This window comes from Bombus impatiens, unplaced genomic scaffold, assembly GCF_000188095.3.
Source record: "Bombus impatiens unplaced genomic scaffold, BIMP_2.2 scf_0033, whole genome shotgun sequence".
Lineage (NCBI taxonomy): Eukaryota > Metazoa > Arthropoda > Insecta > Hymenoptera > Apidae > Bombus > Bombus impatiens.
Window position 1 is genome coordinate 1,488,772 of NT_176452.1, and position 16,682 is coordinate 1,505,453.

General features: G+C 28.8%; 4 protein-coding genes across 11 annotated transcripts in view; 2 read left to right on the top strand and 2 right to left on the bottom strand.

Moving 5' to 3' along the window:
- The window catches only part of LOC100749341 (methyltransferase-like protein 9), a 44,811-nt gene extending 39,195 nt beyond the window's left edge, over positions 1-5,616 (top strand). Inside the window, exons 4-7 of one of the 4 annotated variants that reach the window (XR_002947094.2) lie at positions 552-939; positions 1,009-1,117; positions 1,864-2,055; positions 4,722-4,857. Coding sequence is in view for 3 of the 4 variants with exons in the window: in XM_024369113.2 (XP_024224881.1) it covers positions 552-939; positions 1,009-1,117; positions 1,864-1,913 (547 nt within the window). In the remaining variant the exon portion in view is untranslated. Of the gene's footprint in view, positions 1-551; positions 940-1,008; positions 1,118-1,863; positions 2,350-4,721; positions 4,995-5,491 lie in introns of those variants that run through there. The other 3 variants (XM_024369118.2, XM_024369113.2, XM_003484998.4) reach the window with 3 other exon arrangements.
- Positions 3,471-7,231, bottom strand: LOC100741607. Of its 4 annotated transcripts, XM_012387352.2 has the most exons (8): positions 7,033-7,231; positions 6,818-6,951; positions 6,268-6,510; positions 5,728-6,112; positions 5,240-5,627; positions 5,017-5,139; positions 4,662-4,794; positions 4,519-4,575 (listed from the first exon to the last, which is right to left on the bottom strand). In XM_012387352.2, exons 3-8 carry the CDS (start codon positions 6,507-6,509, stop codon positions 4,527-4,529), a joined length of 1,320 nt encoding a protein of 439 aa, XP_012242775.1. In that variant the 5' UTR covers position 6,510; positions 6,818-6,951; positions 7,033-7,231; the 3' UTR covers positions 4,519-4,526. The 4 variants fall into 4 exon arrangements, with proteins under 4 accessions (XP_033177845.1, XP_012242775.1, XP_012242764.1 ...); XM_012387341.3 differs by lacking the exon at positions 6,818-6,951; XM_033321954.1 differs by lacking the exons at positions 6,818-6,951; positions 7,033-7,231 and having other exon boundaries at positions 3,471-4,575; positions 6,268-6,509.
- Positions 7,232-8,185: 954 nt separating this feature from the next.
- On the top strand, positions 8,186-11,121 carry LOC100741726 (Golgi to ER traffic protein 4 homolog). Its single transcript, XM_003485018.4, has 6 exons — positions 8,186-8,348; positions 8,434-8,512; positions 8,886-9,120; positions 9,208-9,346; positions 9,435-9,575; positions 9,666-11,121. The coding sequence occupies exons 1-6, from the start codon at positions 8,188-8,190 to the stop codon at positions 9,913-9,915; spliced, it is 1,005 nt and encodes a 334-aa protein (XP_003485066.2). The 5' UTR covers positions 8,186-8,187; the 3' UTR covers positions 9,916-11,121.
- Positions 11,122-12,299: 1,178 nt separating this feature from the next.
- On the bottom strand, positions 12,300-16,001 carry LOC100741844 (serine hydroxymethyltransferase, cytosolic). 2 transcript variants are annotated; one of them, XM_024369097.2, is made up of 8 exons: positions 15,840-16,001; positions 15,625-15,751; positions 14,856-15,038; positions 13,946-14,139; positions 13,648-13,859; positions 13,243-13,567; positions 12,661-13,160; positions 12,300-12,572 (listed from the first exon to the last, which is right to left on the bottom strand). In XM_024369097.2, exons 3-8 carry the CDS (start codon positions 15,018-15,020, stop codon positions 12,406-12,408), a joined length of 1,563 nt encoding a protein of 520 aa, XP_024224865.1. In that variant the 5' UTR covers positions 15,021-15,038; positions 15,625-15,751; positions 15,840-16,001; the 3' UTR covers positions 12,300-12,405. The 2 variants fall into 2 exon arrangements, with proteins under 2 accessions (XP_024224865.1, XP_033177841.1); XM_033321950.1 differs by lacking the exon at positions 15,625-15,751.
- Positions 16,002-16,682: the final 681 nt, after the last annotated feature.

Sequence of the window (16,682 nt, forward strand, 5' to 3'; positions counted from 1 at the left end):
CAAATTTAATTTATCATCCAAATCCAATTTAATTTGTTATCCAAGTGTTTGTGTTATTAAAAATAACGAGAATATGAAAATAGGCAAAATAGATAAAATACTTTTTGTAAGAACATAACCGTACCTAAATGGCCTGCATTTAAAATATCTGAATTTACTAACTTCATATTAATTTTTATATTTCTTTTTATGCAATACGTTTCAAATTTAACAGAAGAAAATCATCAAAATCTATTAGAAGAAATATTCTATATAAAATAGGCTACTAAATTTTTATCTAAATTTAATCCTACGCAATCCACAAATCATGTGCATTCTTCTCTTAAAATTAGTTCCTATACCTTTGACCAAATAGCATGCACGTAAATAAAATTCCAAAACATTAAACGAAGCATCTTAAACACAAGATGATGAGAGGAAATGTTTAACAGATTGTGTGAATTAATTATAACAGCATACTATCACCCCTTTCAAATATCAAACAACATATGACATAATATTCTATGGGAATAAAATAAAAATGGAAGAAAATATACTCTATTATCTTATAGGGTGCTGGACGTAGAAAAATGGCACGAAAGCGGCCCATTCGACGTGATCCTCTGCCTGAATCTGTTGGATCGTTGCGATCGACCTAATACTCTACTTCGCCGTCTGAAATCATCTTTGGCTCCGGGTGGACGTCTGGTCGTAGCGCTGGTTCTTCCCTTCAGCCCTTACGTGGAAGTTGGTGAAAGGGGTGACCACAAACCGTCAGAATATCTGCCAGTAAAAGGGAACGGTCTAGAAGGTCAAATAGCCAGCCTCGTCGACAGAGTTTTCGCACCATTGAGCCTAAGGTGTCTCGTATGGAGCAAACTGCCTTACCTCTGCGAGGGAGACCTCGGCCAGGCGTATTACTTTCTCGACGACGTAATATTCGTGCTAGAAGCACAGCCAGTTAGTACACAATCCTGTGAATATTCAATGAGAAATATTTCTAGACACTTATACGCTAGAAGCTTTTAGGATAGCTCGCGATACTCAGCTTCGGAATGGATGGATACGGAACCGTCTGGAAAAGAATGCCCGAACATGTTCGAACAACAGACTTATCAAGAACGGAAATGTAATACAGGCAAGTCACACTTGTAAAAACTTTAATGATTGCTGTTCATCGGTTAGAATTATGCAAGAATACAGAAGAGCAATACTGGCAAGCGACAACGAGCTTAATGTGCAAATACAGCGGTAGCATTGGTGTATTATAATTCGTCATTCATTAATCGATTGTCCATTTATGCGAATTGATAAATGAACAACGACGGTGCGCATCTTACAACGATCTCTTACTGTCAAAGTCAGAAGGTGCAGAAAACTTGTACACGGTTCCTATTGATAATAAATATGACGCGAGAGCGATAAAACTTGGAAACTGGATTCTGAACAACAGTTCATACGGCTTGCGACTCTATGTCGCATACACCTAAAACGTTTAATTTGTCTCGAGACTCGGTTTTTTGTACCTTTTATCATCAGACTTTGTTTCCGTGCTCCCTCTTACTTTTTTCTTCTCATTTTTTTTCGCTTTTTTCTCTTTTTTTTTTTTTCATTTGGCATACAAGTAGCGACTTAGTCATGGATATGCTTAGTCGTGTCGACACTTCGACAACAAGACAAACGATGATACGTTTCGCGTTAGTCTCGTAATAGCTACTAGAAGAAATAGTTCCATTTAGTTGTTGTTGCAAATACACTTTGGCGTGTAACAGGTAAATCGTCAAAAATTACTTAGATGATATTGCAGCAGCTTTACTTATAAGATTCATGTCGATTAACAAAAAACAAGGGATATACAGGACTTAAATTTCGGTGATATTTCAGATTGCATGTGTTGCTCAGTGTATAACATTCTGTGTGCCAAATGTGGATGATCCGTAACTGAAAACACAACCTGTACCTGTTTTGTCCACTAATCTCAAGCATAAATCAGAACACCAGAAACCATAAAATCGATTTGTTCCTAGTAATTTCAACAATTTCACAGACAACGTTGATTTGAAATCTATGTCGATTGTAAGTTCTATTATTAAATTTTATTAATAGACTACAGTTTGCTGGCTTATATTATTTCTCCACAATATTCATTCCGATAGTAAACTACAAAGACAAGATAACAAAATTAATTTAGGATGTAGAGAAGAGAATATCAAATAAAATAAAGGTAAATGGTTTAATATTTTATCTTTCACATTACTTTTATATTGTTATGTATATACATAATGTGTATATTACACCCACGCTAGATACACACGATGAGATATGCTAAACTATCAATGGCATTTCTTCAGGATACTGCTTGAAAACTATGAAAATAAAATGCTTATCTTTGCACAGCTTTTATATATAGTAGCGTCCACAATCCTGCAGCCTGTATATGCAGCAAATTGCTAAAAAACATATTTTAAACAATGTAATTAATTTTGAAATATCTTTCATACTTTCTACCTTTCTTCCTAGAAATTTTAACACTCCTTCACATTTTCTTTATTATCTACACATATGTATATTCTATTTTCTCAATTATATTAATAATTTTATTCAACTGAGATATTTTAACATAATAATTGGTACATAGATAATATAGATGATATAAATGAATTTTTATGAATGGTTATGTAACATTATACAAAATTAAAATAGAAATTTTTAGTTCGCACTTCTAACATTGAATTAAATAATTCCTAAATAAATTGAAATTTTATTATGTTTCGTCAATTAATATATATATCAACAGCAAAAAAATTATCGTTAGGACAATATTGTCGAATGTAAACGAAAGAAGATGATCAAAATATTTTCATCCTATCATCCTACATACTAGAAATGCAAAAATGTTTGAATTTAAAAACGAAGTTAACACACAGATGTAAATAGTGGATCACAGAAATCTGAGCCCTGCTAACAATTGATCGACATATTCGCTGCAGATGTTATAAATAAATATACATGCGTTTTATAACAGACACGTTTATAGAAAGATATCTAAACAGAATCACGCGTTCACGCATTCAGATACGTTCATATAAAATTTTGCTATTTGATAGCCGAAACTTTACATCCATCGAACCTGTGTACAAACAAGATTCAGACATTCATCCACTTTCCAAGCATTCATTACACAAATTTATTGTTTATGTTCAGAAACGTATAGTTTATATTTTGATATTATCGAGCGAGAAGGAAACATTTTACCATCGCAGATATGCGTATAACAATTGAGTTTAAAACGATTTTACTTCTACAACCAAAATAAAATGCATTTCATCGAAGAATTTCGATTAAGATAACGCATAATATTTTCTATTTTCTCTTCTCTCGGTTTATCACGCATTTCGCGGTTGCCAGAGGTAATACCGTTTGTAAGTAATAGTGCACAGAGAGAAATTTTTGAGCATCAGTGCAAATCACGCTTCGAAAATTTTCTAATAATGTAACTTTTCGTTCTTTTATTTTTTTTTTTTTTAATCGTATATAGTAACGAAATAATTTATTTCTCGAAAAATATCTATGAATTGACCAATGATTTATTTTTTTATACGTGCACACCGCATGTTACTGCCCATGGAGCTTATAAATTATTGCAAGTTTTAACATTAACTTGTCAGATAATAATACTAGACATAACAACAATATATGTTTGTGATCTATTTTTATAAATAAACAATAATTTATACAAGTATAATTTTTAAAAAATGTATATATATAGTATATAGAAATTGAATATTTATTTTAACTAGATAATTTTGTCGTGATTTTAATTATTTAATTTGAAACGATAGTCCAATAATTATATAATAAATATTCAAAAATTAAATAATGCGAGGTCAAGCGACAACAAGAATTGCAATTGCTTATTTATACTCTCGTATTTAAAATACTTATAACAATATCTAATTAGCAAACCTTTCACACTTACATGCAAGACTGAATTTAGTCTTTACACTTTGTCCAAACGTCCAATACGTACAAAAGATTTACTTATATAACAAAGAATCTTTATAATACAATGTTGATCAGGTAATCATTGGAACACAAGTGGTGAGCTATTAAATCAATGCACAACAATAAAATATAAATGCCATTTTATAATACATTCATAATATGTAAATTATTCATGATGAGATAGATAATTTAAAATTATCTTACCCCATAGTTTCCAAGTAAGCCCCATAGGCAGATTATAAAAATTCGAAAAAAACTTATAGCAACACGAAATAAAGCTAGTTCGAATTTGAAATAACGGTGTGGAGATTCGATTGACTATATATAAATTTTTTTCTTCGCTACCCACGTTTATCACAGTCCACGCATGACTCGTTTTGTCTCTTAGTATTTTGAAGTCCTAAACGCCAACAACATTTGAGCAATCCTTCGGGTTGTTTAAATACAAAACACCCATCTAACCCATAAACACCACATGACTAGAACATCATAGAGCGCAAAGACAAAACCTTGTCTGCCGCTTAAAAAGCGAAGACATTTGTTTAGTCTAGCTTGCGTTGTTCGCATAACTCTTCTAAACCTCCAGTCTTTCTGCATAAAAATTATAACTCTTTATTTGATATCTCTAGTCATGTAACGAGGGTATACTTAAAATATAGACCATAAGAGATACTTACAATGATGGGAGATAGGGAGTACCCGTATGATCTAATCGATGTTTATCTTCATTTTTCCAGCTTGAGACAGGAATATGTGGAGGTGGCAGGAAACTTCTTAGCGACTGTACAAGCTGTATTGTATCCACCAGCGCTGTAACAAAACCAACACAAAACATACATTTCATTTTCATCAATGGAGAAAGATTGGCATGATCTAAAAAGTAGTCAAAGAAACACAGTATTTAATATCTAATAACATCACGCATCGATATTATGTAAAATATAAATAATTTATAAGAAGAATCTATTTGTAAACCTAATGGAAATATTATATTAAAAGATAAATCATGACAGATGCTATGTATTTTATTACTTTTTTGCAAAGCTTCTGATTGTTTTCCGTATGGCTTGCACATTGCAGGACGTACACAAGCTTTCATCCTTGCCATGTTCTTCATAACTTCTGCAAAAGCCCTTACTATTTTTTCTTGTCCTCCTGTAAAATTATAAGAAAATAATCATTTTTTAAAGACATAAATATAAACATAGTTTCAATTTCATAGATTGAATATTATACATATATATGATCTATTAACCTTCTGAATTTGAAGATGCCCGAGATCCTTTCTCATTTTCTAATGGCCAAGCTCCGTTATGTAAGGCTAACAAATCCTTATTTGCATTTCCTATCCCTTGTAAATTTCCCAAACCAAGCCCACTAAGATTGTCCAAATTATCTAAATTCGTTCTTAAGAAGTCTGTTAATTTATGATCAGACATTGGAATATTAGGTATTAAGGATTCATAATGCTGTTTCCCAGTGGCTACTTTTTTTTCTTGTGACACAGGTCTATGTGGAATATTTAATGATGGACGGCTTGGAGGACGTTGAAGATTCATTTGGTTCCCAGCACCTCTCATTTCTGCCAAATCTGCTGTTGATCCTCCTCCCATGTGAGTATTTGGATTAGCACTGCTTAATGTCTATAATATAAATACATCAAATGTAGTTGATTTAAAAATATGTAAAAGTTAATTCTTTTTTTATAAATAAGTTATCAATAAAAATGGCTTTTGTGCTTACTGCTTGAAAATCTGTGTTATGAGGAAAACTACTACGTAAGAGAGAAGCTGTTGTTTCATTTTCTTGAATGTAAGTTGGTGCCATATGTCCCATTTTTTGAGTTAACTCGAGTTGATTTTTGTAATAACGGCAAGCAGGATTTGGACAGTTTTGTACCACCTCTATTATAAATTCTTTTTCCATACCAAAACATTCCCGTCCGATAGTGTATGATTCCATAACAGCTCTAACTGTCCCTTCTAAGCCCAAATGTAGACCATGTGGACCATTCATATGCTTTAACATCACAGCATTTGCAAAATGTTCATAGGGCAATATTATTTTTCCATTTTCCCTAAGCACTAGCCTTCCCTGAGAGTCCAAAGCTATTCTTGATGCCATCATCCTATTTATACATTACAGAAAATGTAATAAAAGGATTGTAAATTTTACATAAAAAGTTATGTTTTATAAAAAAAACTATACAAACAGTTTACATTTATATATAAACATACAATATAATATATTAATACATAAAGACAAAAGATCAAGCAATCTTACTGCAAATAGGCAGCACTTGGTATCATAGATGCATCCTTGAATTCAGAAAAACATTGCAGCAGTTCGATGCTTGGATTCCAACCTTTATTTTGAAGATAGGCTTGTAATAACATATACATCTTTTCAGTAACATAACCAGCGCTACTTGGTGTACCAGGGTAACCAGATCCTCCACCTGGTGGTCCCATTTCGGTTTGCATACCTTTGGCAACAATGTTTTTCATAGTTTCTGCTAAGTCCATCCTGTGCAAATAAAATCATCTTTTCAAAATAAAGAAAAAGATTTCATATAATTTCTACAATTAAAAAATTAAAAAACACATCATAAATATAAAATTGAGTAGACTAAACTGAATTGCTAAAGTTATGTGTAATATCAGTTACAATTTTCGTAGGCGGTAACATTTCTCTTTCTTATAATACATAGAAAATTTCGTTAATTTCTGATGAGTTACATCTCATAAAAATTAATTTACAGAATAGTACACATTGGATAAATTAATTCGTAGAAAGCTATTGTTGAAAATATTAAGATGTACAGTAGCCGTACCGATGCTAATTGACACATGTAATAAAAAAGGGTCAGGAAAATGTGTGTAGGTTGCCAGGGTAGCAAGCTTGGCATTTTAAAAATCCATGCATATTCGAATCCTCCGGCCATTGTTATTTTCGGGATGAAGACGTCTAAAGAAACGATAAAAAAACACTGATGCGAGCCACCGCCCCCCTTTAAAAGCGGGGGGAATGAACGTTTTGGACACTCACCCCGTTACCGAGCACGACTTTCACTCACTCGAAGTGTAACCGGGAACACTACAGGACCCGCTTATCACCCTAATCGCCGCTACTTGGCATACCCTCATTAATGATTCTCTTCACATTTACAAATAACATAAATCGTGATAATTATTTCCGCAAGGATTGTTTGCGCGGCTGGCCACCAGAGGCGCATTGCCTTCACGATTTTTACTGTATCCACGTATGTATGCACCTACGGCATTTCAGCGCTTACGCGACGCCACTTTGCGCATTTATCAATATTACTTTTTGCAATTGCTATCACCTCCGAGACAGCCTTCCAATTTTTCCTATCGATTTAACTAAAAACTATATATTATGACTCTCATCTATATCACGAGTTGTATTGTCTTCTTTGTATTTTGATTACAACGAAATGAATTTCATTTTCTCTCTAATATATTTCATAAAATTTAATCTCTATATTTGATTATACATATGTATATTGTATTTCATTAATATGTATCCCTAACTATTGTTTTTGAGGTAAAACAATCATTTTATATTTCATATGTTAAAAGTATGTGTAATTGGATAGTAAAATGTAATACATATAAAATTGAATAATATAAGTTATATTTTGAAATAATTTTATATATAAAGCAGTATTTTAATATTGCTCCTATAAATTTAGTAGTGCTTACACTACTCTTTCTCGACTTAGAAATATGATAACAAGTAACATAATTGCACACTGAATGTTTTGTGTTGTTTATAGAAAATTATTTTCTATTTATAAAAGCATTGCAAAATTGTAACTACACATGCTACTTTATTATAATTACTCGTTTAATTATTAATGAGGAGTATAAATTATATGTATAATTAACACAACTAAAAATAAAGTTTGCATTCTCAACATTATAATTATATATATATATATTTTTATAAAACATATATAGATAAATAAATACAAAATACATTTATGCACAACTTAATTTCTAAAGCTAATTCTATTAGCGATCAGTTTATATTAATTTGTGATATTTCATATTAATATCTACTATAATGTATTACATATATATTATTTGTAACGTTGTATAATAATGTCTTTTTATAAGTGAATATATTGAAGTTCATCTTTAGAAAAAATTCAAATTTAAATTACTTACACACACAGCAATGATACCAATTACAAAAGCAGAAAAAAATATTCCAAAGAGCGTAAACATGGCCTCGCGGTATAATCACGCTATTCAGCGAGTTTTAGCAAAATTAGAAGCATCTATAAATTCGGAAAATTATTATGAAGCTCATCAAATGTATAGAACTTTATACTTCAGGTGGGCCAACAACGTAATTAATCAACATCGTCAAAGAATCGTTTTTATAGAATCGTCGATATGATTGCTTAACCTCTTCTTCCAGATATCTTGGGCAGAAAAAGTATTCGGAACTTTTGGAATTACTATATAATGGTTCTACTCTTTTATTACAACACGAGCAAGTACGTAATCTATTCCACTTTCTCTATTTTTCATTGATTTTACAAATATGTCGCGAAAAAAACTATTTTCAAAATGATGTCATAATACACATTCCTAAGTGTTATTTACAAATTCCCTTCTCGAACAATCTATAATCAAGTTCTATTATCAGTTATCATTAATGTCTGTTATATTAAAATGTATTTTTATAAATAAAAATTAAAATGTTGTGGAATATTCTAGAATATTTTAAGATATAATGAGATTATGTTCTATATCAATTGATAATACTATATAACATTGAGTTGTATATAGCATATTTGCAATTATTTATGCATATTATACAGATGTATAAAAAAGTATTGTAATATTATTATATTTTATTACTTATAGCATGCAAGTGGAGCTGACTTAGGAATCTTATTTATAAATGTTTTAACACAATCAGGAACAGAACCTTCTCAAGATTATTTCGAAAAAATAACAAACTTGTTCAGTATAATGAGTCCTTTATCACCTGAAAGAGATGTATTTGTACAATCTGCTCTTCGATGGAGTATAAAAGGTACAGAATATAAAACAGGTCATCCAGATTTGCATCAGAAAGTAGCACAAGTATTTTGGAGAGGTAAATCGATTAAGATAATAAACGTCTTTAAATATACATTCATATAATAATAATAATATTAAAGAAATTTGTTATACATTTTCGTAGAAAAAAATTATATAATGGCAAGGCAACATTTTATATATAGTAGAGATGGTTCTGGATGTGCTGCGATGCTTGTCGAGCTCCATGAGCAACGTGGTTACAAAAATGAAATAGATCTTTTTATAGCTCAGGCAGTTTTGCAGTAAGTACGCACCTCATTAATTTAAGCATCTAAATAGTATTTAAAGTACTTTAAAACAATTTAGAAAATCTTGTTAACTTATTTTTAGATACCTTTGTTTACAAAATAAAACTACTGCACAGGAAGTTTTCAATTCTTATACATCACAGCATCCAAAAATAAACAGTGGTCCACCATATCTTCTTCCTTTACTGAATTTTTTATTTTTTTTATTAAAAACAGTTGACAGGTGAGTACAAATTTTATCTCATTTGTTTAATTATTAGAAAGTTGTAGGAAATTTGTAGCAATATTATATTCTGCACTTCATATTTTTCAGTGGTAAACTCGCTGTGTTCACAGTACTTTGTGAACAATATCGAATATCTTTAAACAGAGATCCATGTTATCGACAGTACTTAGATAAAATAGGGCAATTATTTTTTAACGTTCCATCCCCACGTCCTCGCAATCAAGGATTATTTGGTACACTTTTACAATCATTTTTTAATGGTCTTGAAGATGAAGGTTCAGATGATGAACAAAGAAACACAGCTTCAACTTCACAAACAGCACAAGAGCTTGACTGATTAAAAGTTACACGTCACTGTGCAATGTGATGAAAGTAAATAATGAACTTTATATATATGTATATATATATACACACATAATATATATATATATATATATATATATACACACATATAATGGTGTCCCATATATTTTTAATACACACATTGCGTTGATCTAGTAGATCTTCAAACATTGTATTAAAATTAATTTTCTTAAATGACTTGTACAGATAAACTTATTTAAAATAAAAATATGTGGGATGCATTCCTAGAGGAATTTTTCAAAGTTATAAGTTAGGAACAATTCTCAGAAATTCATTCATCAGAAAGTAAAAGTACATAGAAAGAAGATATTTGTTAAAAATAATGACTCTTTATACATGTCTTTCTTTATATCACCATGGAAGGTCTCTTTTGATACTATATTTGAACTATTATTTGATATGTTGCAACTTAGTCGAAACTTTCAAATTATACATATGGAATCTTATTTAAATATCACAATGAAGCTTAAAAACAAACTTGAACTTTGAACAAAATCCTTGTACTAATAATTATCTATATATGATGATGTATGTTCAAGAAAAAAAACATGTATTTGAGTGTAACTGCTGAAATGAAGATTTATTTTATATAAACTTAATCGTGTGACAAATAAACGTTACATTATACACTTACAGCTACAGAGAAGGAGTGCTTAATACTATTTGTTGCTGAAATACTAAATGAGTGAAATTAATCTTATGTGTGTAACTGTCATAGCGGGAAGTAAAATATTTATTTATCAAACTCTGTACTAATATGATTTATATTGTTTACAAATTTTAGCGAAAAAAGAATGTATATTTAATTGTGAAAATGACGTGGCCATGATTTTGTAACAAAGCACTTTTCAGTACTAAGAATAATGTACAATTGCTGTGTATTGAATCCAAAAGTACAGGAAAAAAATATGATGAAGGATATAGATTTATAATAGGTATATACATATACAAACATATGTGTATTCTTGTAGTATATGTTATATGTATTATGGGTGTAATAGCTTATTTTTCCATAATTTTTGAACACAGCAAGCATTTTGCAAATATGCAATGTTTAAATTTGTTACAAACACACATGGTTCCACTTTAAACAAAATAAATTAAAATTTGTTGATAAAATAGATTTTTCGTATAGTACATTGACAGACGTGATATGTATTTGTTTTTCATATAAATATGCGCGCGAACATTGATATAATTTTACATATATTATTTAGGAAATTATTAAAATTTATACCATATACAAATATTATATATATGAACACATTATCCTTAAAAGATTTATCACGAAACAATAAATAAATTGAAATACAAAACATTGGAATACTGCGTATATAGATATTATACATAATAGTAAACAAAAATAACATACAAGTAGAGAAATCTTATTTTATTTTCAATTGCAACTTAAAACGTCTTATTTCAGGTCCATTTTTTAAATATAACTATACTGGATGTAAAAAGAAATGCAATGTCTCAAGGTATCTCAATTAGAAAAACTAATCTGAAACGAAGCAAACAATATAAAAAGTTAGTTCCAATTAACTATTTCTAACTACATTTATTTCTATTGAGCAATAACTGAATATATGATATTATAAATTAGTTATAATATTGTAATCGAGAAAAATGATACTGATTGATAGTAATGCAGGATAATTTATGTGATAATTCTAAATAAATATCAATTATCAATTCGTAAATAAATCTTGATTGTTAAATAAAAATACACAGCTCTAAACAAAGAAACATGAAAATAATATCATAATATAGTTAAAAAAATTAAGGATTGATTTTTATTAATATTTTTATTTAGAATTGGTAAGCAACGAATAATAGCAATGGGAATATTTAAATGTTGATGATTAATACAGCAACATTTAGAATCTTATAAACAAATATAAGAATAAAGTATAAATATTAAATTTTTTTATGTAACAATATAGGAGAAAAACTTTTAATATTCGTGTTTATATAAATGTAATATTCAAATTTCTCTTAATAGTAATTTACGCAACTAAACTTTATTTTTCAAATGAAAATTTAACTCACATATACAAGATACGTTTATATTTAGTTGCAATAATAAATGTACAAAGTTCTTAAAAATTAATGAAGAGTATGGAATTTATTATACTGTATGTATAAGTAATGCAATATTGTAATTCACATAATGTAATACCTTTTAAATGTATAATTAAAAATTATCTTATATTTAATTTCTTAATGTACCCATAATAAGCGTTTTTCAAATAATTTATATCCGTGAAAGCATTATATATGTATATAAATACATATTTCACACAGAATTCATATATGTATATATTTATGTTTCTTATGAATAATTACAAAACATAATTCTTTTAAACATATTTTATTCTTTTTTACAAAATTAATAAAAAATGTGCGCAATACAAAGAGTTATGTAAGTAAATATTTATAATGTCATAACAAGATTATACCATCAATATTCTTCAAAACCGGGAATAGGAAATTGCCTAGAAAATGTTTCAACTTCTTCTCTTAAAGCTGTAACCTTTGCCTTTATGTTGACATCGGTATTCAATACCCTTTTATAGTCAATAAGTTTAGGACCAGAAATGTTAGACACTTCCTTAGCAAGTAATAGCCCTAAAAGAAATTAGAATCAAAGAATATTTTTTGTACACTTTTAATATTTTCAATTCTATTCTAAGATATTATTTTAAAACATAAGCACCTCTGTGTATAAAATCAACAACTTTATCAATATCTTTTTCAACTAAACCACGAGTGGTTAATGCAGGTGTACCAAGTCTGATACCACTGCAATTCAATGCACTTTTATCACCAGGCACTGTGTTTTTATTGCAAGCTATGGAGATACTCTCCAAAATCTTTTCTGCTTTAGCTCCTGTAATGCCTTTATTTCGTAAATCTACAAGAAACATATGAACATCAGTTCCACCTGTACTGATTTTATAGCCATGCTCCTGAAGTCTTGAACATAGTCTCTTTGCATTAGCTATAATTTGTTTCTGATACTGAAGAAATTCTGGTGATTTAACTTGTTTCATTGTTGTAGCTATGCCTGCAATTGCATGATTGTGAGGTCCACCTTGTAATCCTGGGAATACAGCTTGATTAATTTTATCTTCCAAATCATACATAATTTGTTGACCATCTTTTCCAATTTTTCTGACTCCCTTACGAAAAAATATAACACCAGCACGAGGCCCTCTAGTAATGATAAACAAAGAAATGTTCTTTGATAAGGAAATAAGAAGCTATTTACCAATAAGCAATATTTGCTAACAATTACCTTAAAGTCTTATGAGTTGTAGTAGATACAACATCACTATATTCGAATGGACTAGGAATTAATTTAGCTGCAACTAATCCTGATACATGAGCCATGTCACTAAATAAATAAGCATTATTCTCATCTGCTATTTCCCTGAATCGCTTGTAGTTTAAGCATCTACTATAACAGGAAACACCTGCTATTATAATTTTAGGCTTAAATAAACTTGCATCCTCAGCTAACTTATCATAGTTAATTAAACCAGTATCAAGACTAACTTTGTATGGCATTGATTCAAAAAATATTGATGTTGCAGAAACCTTTTTAGTTGCAGAAAAAAAACCTAGAAGATTGAAACAAAAGAGTTTAACATCTATAGTAGCATAGCTTATAATGTTTTAGTATGAAAATTTTATGTGGTACCATGTGTAAGATGTCCTCCATCAGGAAGATCTAAACCCATTATACGACCATGAGGCTCAATTAAACCTGTGTAGACTGCAAAATTAGCTGGACTTCCTGAATATGGTTGTACATTACAACCCCATTCTTCAGGATTTAAATCAAATGCTTCCAAAGCACGTTTTTGTGCCAACAATTCAATTTCATCAATGTATTCATTTCCTCCATAATATCTAAATATATAAGGACAGTTTTAACAATTGATAAACATATAAATACCTTAAGAGATAATGATAATTGTAAGTTATAAGAAACATACCTCTGACCAGGAAGGCCTTCACTATATTTATTGTGAAGACAAGAACTCAAACATTGCAAAACACTGAGAGATGTAAAATTTTCACTAGCAATCATTTCAAGACCAGACTCTTGCCTCTTTTTTTCCTTTTTCATTAATTCAAAAAGTTCTGGGTCTGTTTCCCAGACATTCTTATAAATTATTTCAGGCATGTGCTATGTAATTAAAAATTCAAGGAATTTTAGTGCCTATTTTATATATTATCAATATACTTATCATTTACTTCACATAATAGAAATAATTTATTGGAATAATGCTATACTATTTCCTGAATATATACTTGTTTATTTCTTAAGTCTGCAGGGGATATTGCAAAATAGTGTTTAGTTATTAGTCTTTTTATTATCTTGATAAAGTTCAAAGTGTTTTTACCGATAACCTTGTGTATAGCATGACACAATGAGATTTTCTTTATCAAGAGGCATATATGTTTTACATACAAGACTCTCTGATTACTACTTCCTATTAATTATTTATTTATTTTAAATTATTTCTATTACTTATCAATACTTTGATTAATATTTTTTAAATTTAAAGAAATATAATATAGATTCTTAGAAGCATTTTAACAAATAAAAAAATTGTCCAAAGAAATTATACATTAATAATCAGATATATAATATATAATATAATATATAAATATATAAACATTTTTATACAACTTATTTAATTATTATGCAAATAATAAAATAATAAATTAAATATAATATACAGCGATAATTATAAATAATTATAAAAAAATTTTTAATATATAAGATAATTATAAAAAAAACTGCATAAAATATCATTTATGCAAAAAAGTAGCATTATTACTACTGATTGTTCAAACAAAGATTAATTATAATGAGAAATAACTTTTGCAATCACTCACGAGTTTAAGTGTACGACACGTGGTTGAAAAATGCACGTTAGGATTTGAATCTTGAAATACTTCTGATAGTCCTTGAAGAACACGATCTTTTATATGCTGCGTACGGCTGATTAACAGATTGTCAGCCAATCGAAAACCGTAACGATTTAAATTCGCCCAATTCATTGTTATAACAAATAGTTTCTTAAATCATATATATAGAAAAGTTCATGAAATATACAAGGTGATTAGAAATTTCTTAAATCATTCATATTTATTGTAACTGACACATTTAGCATTTCGCGTAGTTGCATTCTTTAACCTAAAAATTGTGTAGGACTTCAACTTCAACGGCTCGCAATTTACACGCGCGTAATTTTTAAGTGTAATCGTTTTGTTCAACTATGAGAAGTGATTTAAATGATTCGTAATAATAAAAAATATTTGAAATTGTTAATTTATATAGTAATCTAAAATTGTTCCTCAATAAAATATACAACTTTCAAATAAAAAGTGTCATATTATTACATGAAGATATATGTTTTAAAAAATAAGATTCCTGTTTATTACTAATTTATAAAGAAATCGAATACGTAGTAATACGAGATGTAGTATAAATTTAATATAATAGAAAGCGAATTTTTTCTGTAATTCAATAAAATATTTCAAACATTTTTTTAGAACAATCGAAATTGATTGTAATTATCAAATTGAAATGTTTTAATAACTGTTATAAGCGATTAAAAAAGTTTCTTGTTGTTGGCCTTTCTTTATAAAGGATATAATAGACCTAGACACTTCCTTGTTGTACCAGTTTAATTAAAATTCTTCGACTATTTAACTTCACTTTATAATTATTCAGTTCGAAATATTTCACTGAATTGCAATGCAACTTAGTACATGCTTTAAATGTTTTTCTAATAAGAAATAATGATAACAGATTTTACAGTTTTACTATGGGCAATACTGCTTTGAAAGTATGTAATTCACTATCGACATACTTACTTTCTTCGAATACACGCAAGTCTATAGCGTATATATCACATTTCTTAGCGACCAATGCACTCCACACTTTTATCAGAACCGTTTAAACGTTCTTTTTTTATCATATTACAAAAACTTTAAATATTTTCGTCAGATTGATTGTTCCTTCTCATCTTTAATGATAACTTAGCGAACAATAATACTACATTGGGAAATTAATGTTGTTACAATTATGACGAAATTTCTAGAGTACAAACATTTATGTAATTGCCATTTCGTAATTGGATAAGCATTATAAACATGAAAATGATCGCATAATTAAAAAGGCAAACATTTGAAAATTTAACAATTTATTTAAAGAGATTATAATACACTTGTATATATGTACTTTGTAATAATTACTTGTTAATTATATGTTCATTCCAAAAAATGTTTACAAGTTAATTTCTTGTCGTGATAAACAGATTATCATAACAATTTTATACTCGCACACAGCATTTTTTATTTTGCTTCTTTTTGTTATTTATTATTGGCATTTTAATATTTAGCATCCCTGGAAATTTCCGGTAATTGAAGAAAAATTAAATTTCGTTATATATAAATCATCATATGCTAAGTAAAAGTCGTATTTTTATTCAATACGATTTGATAATATTTGTCCTCAGTTCACTAAAGTAACACAATGTACTATTGATTGACAAATGCTATTTAAAGATAAATAAAATGTTTCTTCTTTTGTCATTTTTTTACTATTAAAATAATTAAAAGTAAAAGTAATAGTAATAAAAAGTAATCCAGAAATATTTATCCATAATATTAACCCAGAAATTTTTTAAGTTTGTTTTAAATTTGTATGTTAAAAAA

Coding starts and splice junctions, on each gene's coding strand:
- LOC100741607 (XM_033321954.1), bottom strand. CDS start 6,509: ATGGACTTAGCAGAAACTATGAAAAACATTGTTGCCAAAGGTATGCAA. Junction 5,140..5,239: donor GGCATCTTCAAATTCAGAAG/GTTAATAGATCA, acceptor ATAATTTTACAG/GAGGACAAGAAAAAATAGTA. Junction 4,795..5,016: donor ATCAGAAGCTTTGCAAAAAA/GTAATAAAATAC, acceptor GTTTTGTTACAG/CGCTGGTGGATACAATACAG.
- LOC100741726 (XM_003485018.4), top strand. CDS start 8,188: ATGATACCAATTACAAAAGCAGAAAAAAATATTCCAAAGAGCGTAAAC. Junction 8,349..8,433: donor TATAGAACTTTATACTTCAG/GTGGGCCAACAA, acceptor CTCTTCTTCCAG/ATATCTTGGGCAGAAAAAGT. Junction 8,513..8,885: donor TTTTATTACAACACGAGCAA/GTACGTAATCTA, acceptor TATTACTTATAG/CATGCAAGTGGAGCTGACTT.
- LOC100741844 (XM_033321950.1), bottom strand. CDS start 15,020: ATGAATTGGGCGAATTTAAATCGTTACGGTTTTCGATTGGCTGACAAT. Junction 13,568..13,647: donor TGGAGGACATCTTACACATG/GTACCACATAAA, acceptor TCAATCTTCTAG/GTTTTTTTTCTGCAACTAAA. Junction 12,573..12,660: donor TGTTGATTTTATACACAGAG/GTGCTTATGTTT, acceptor AATTTCTTTTAG/GGCTATTACTTGCTAAGGAA.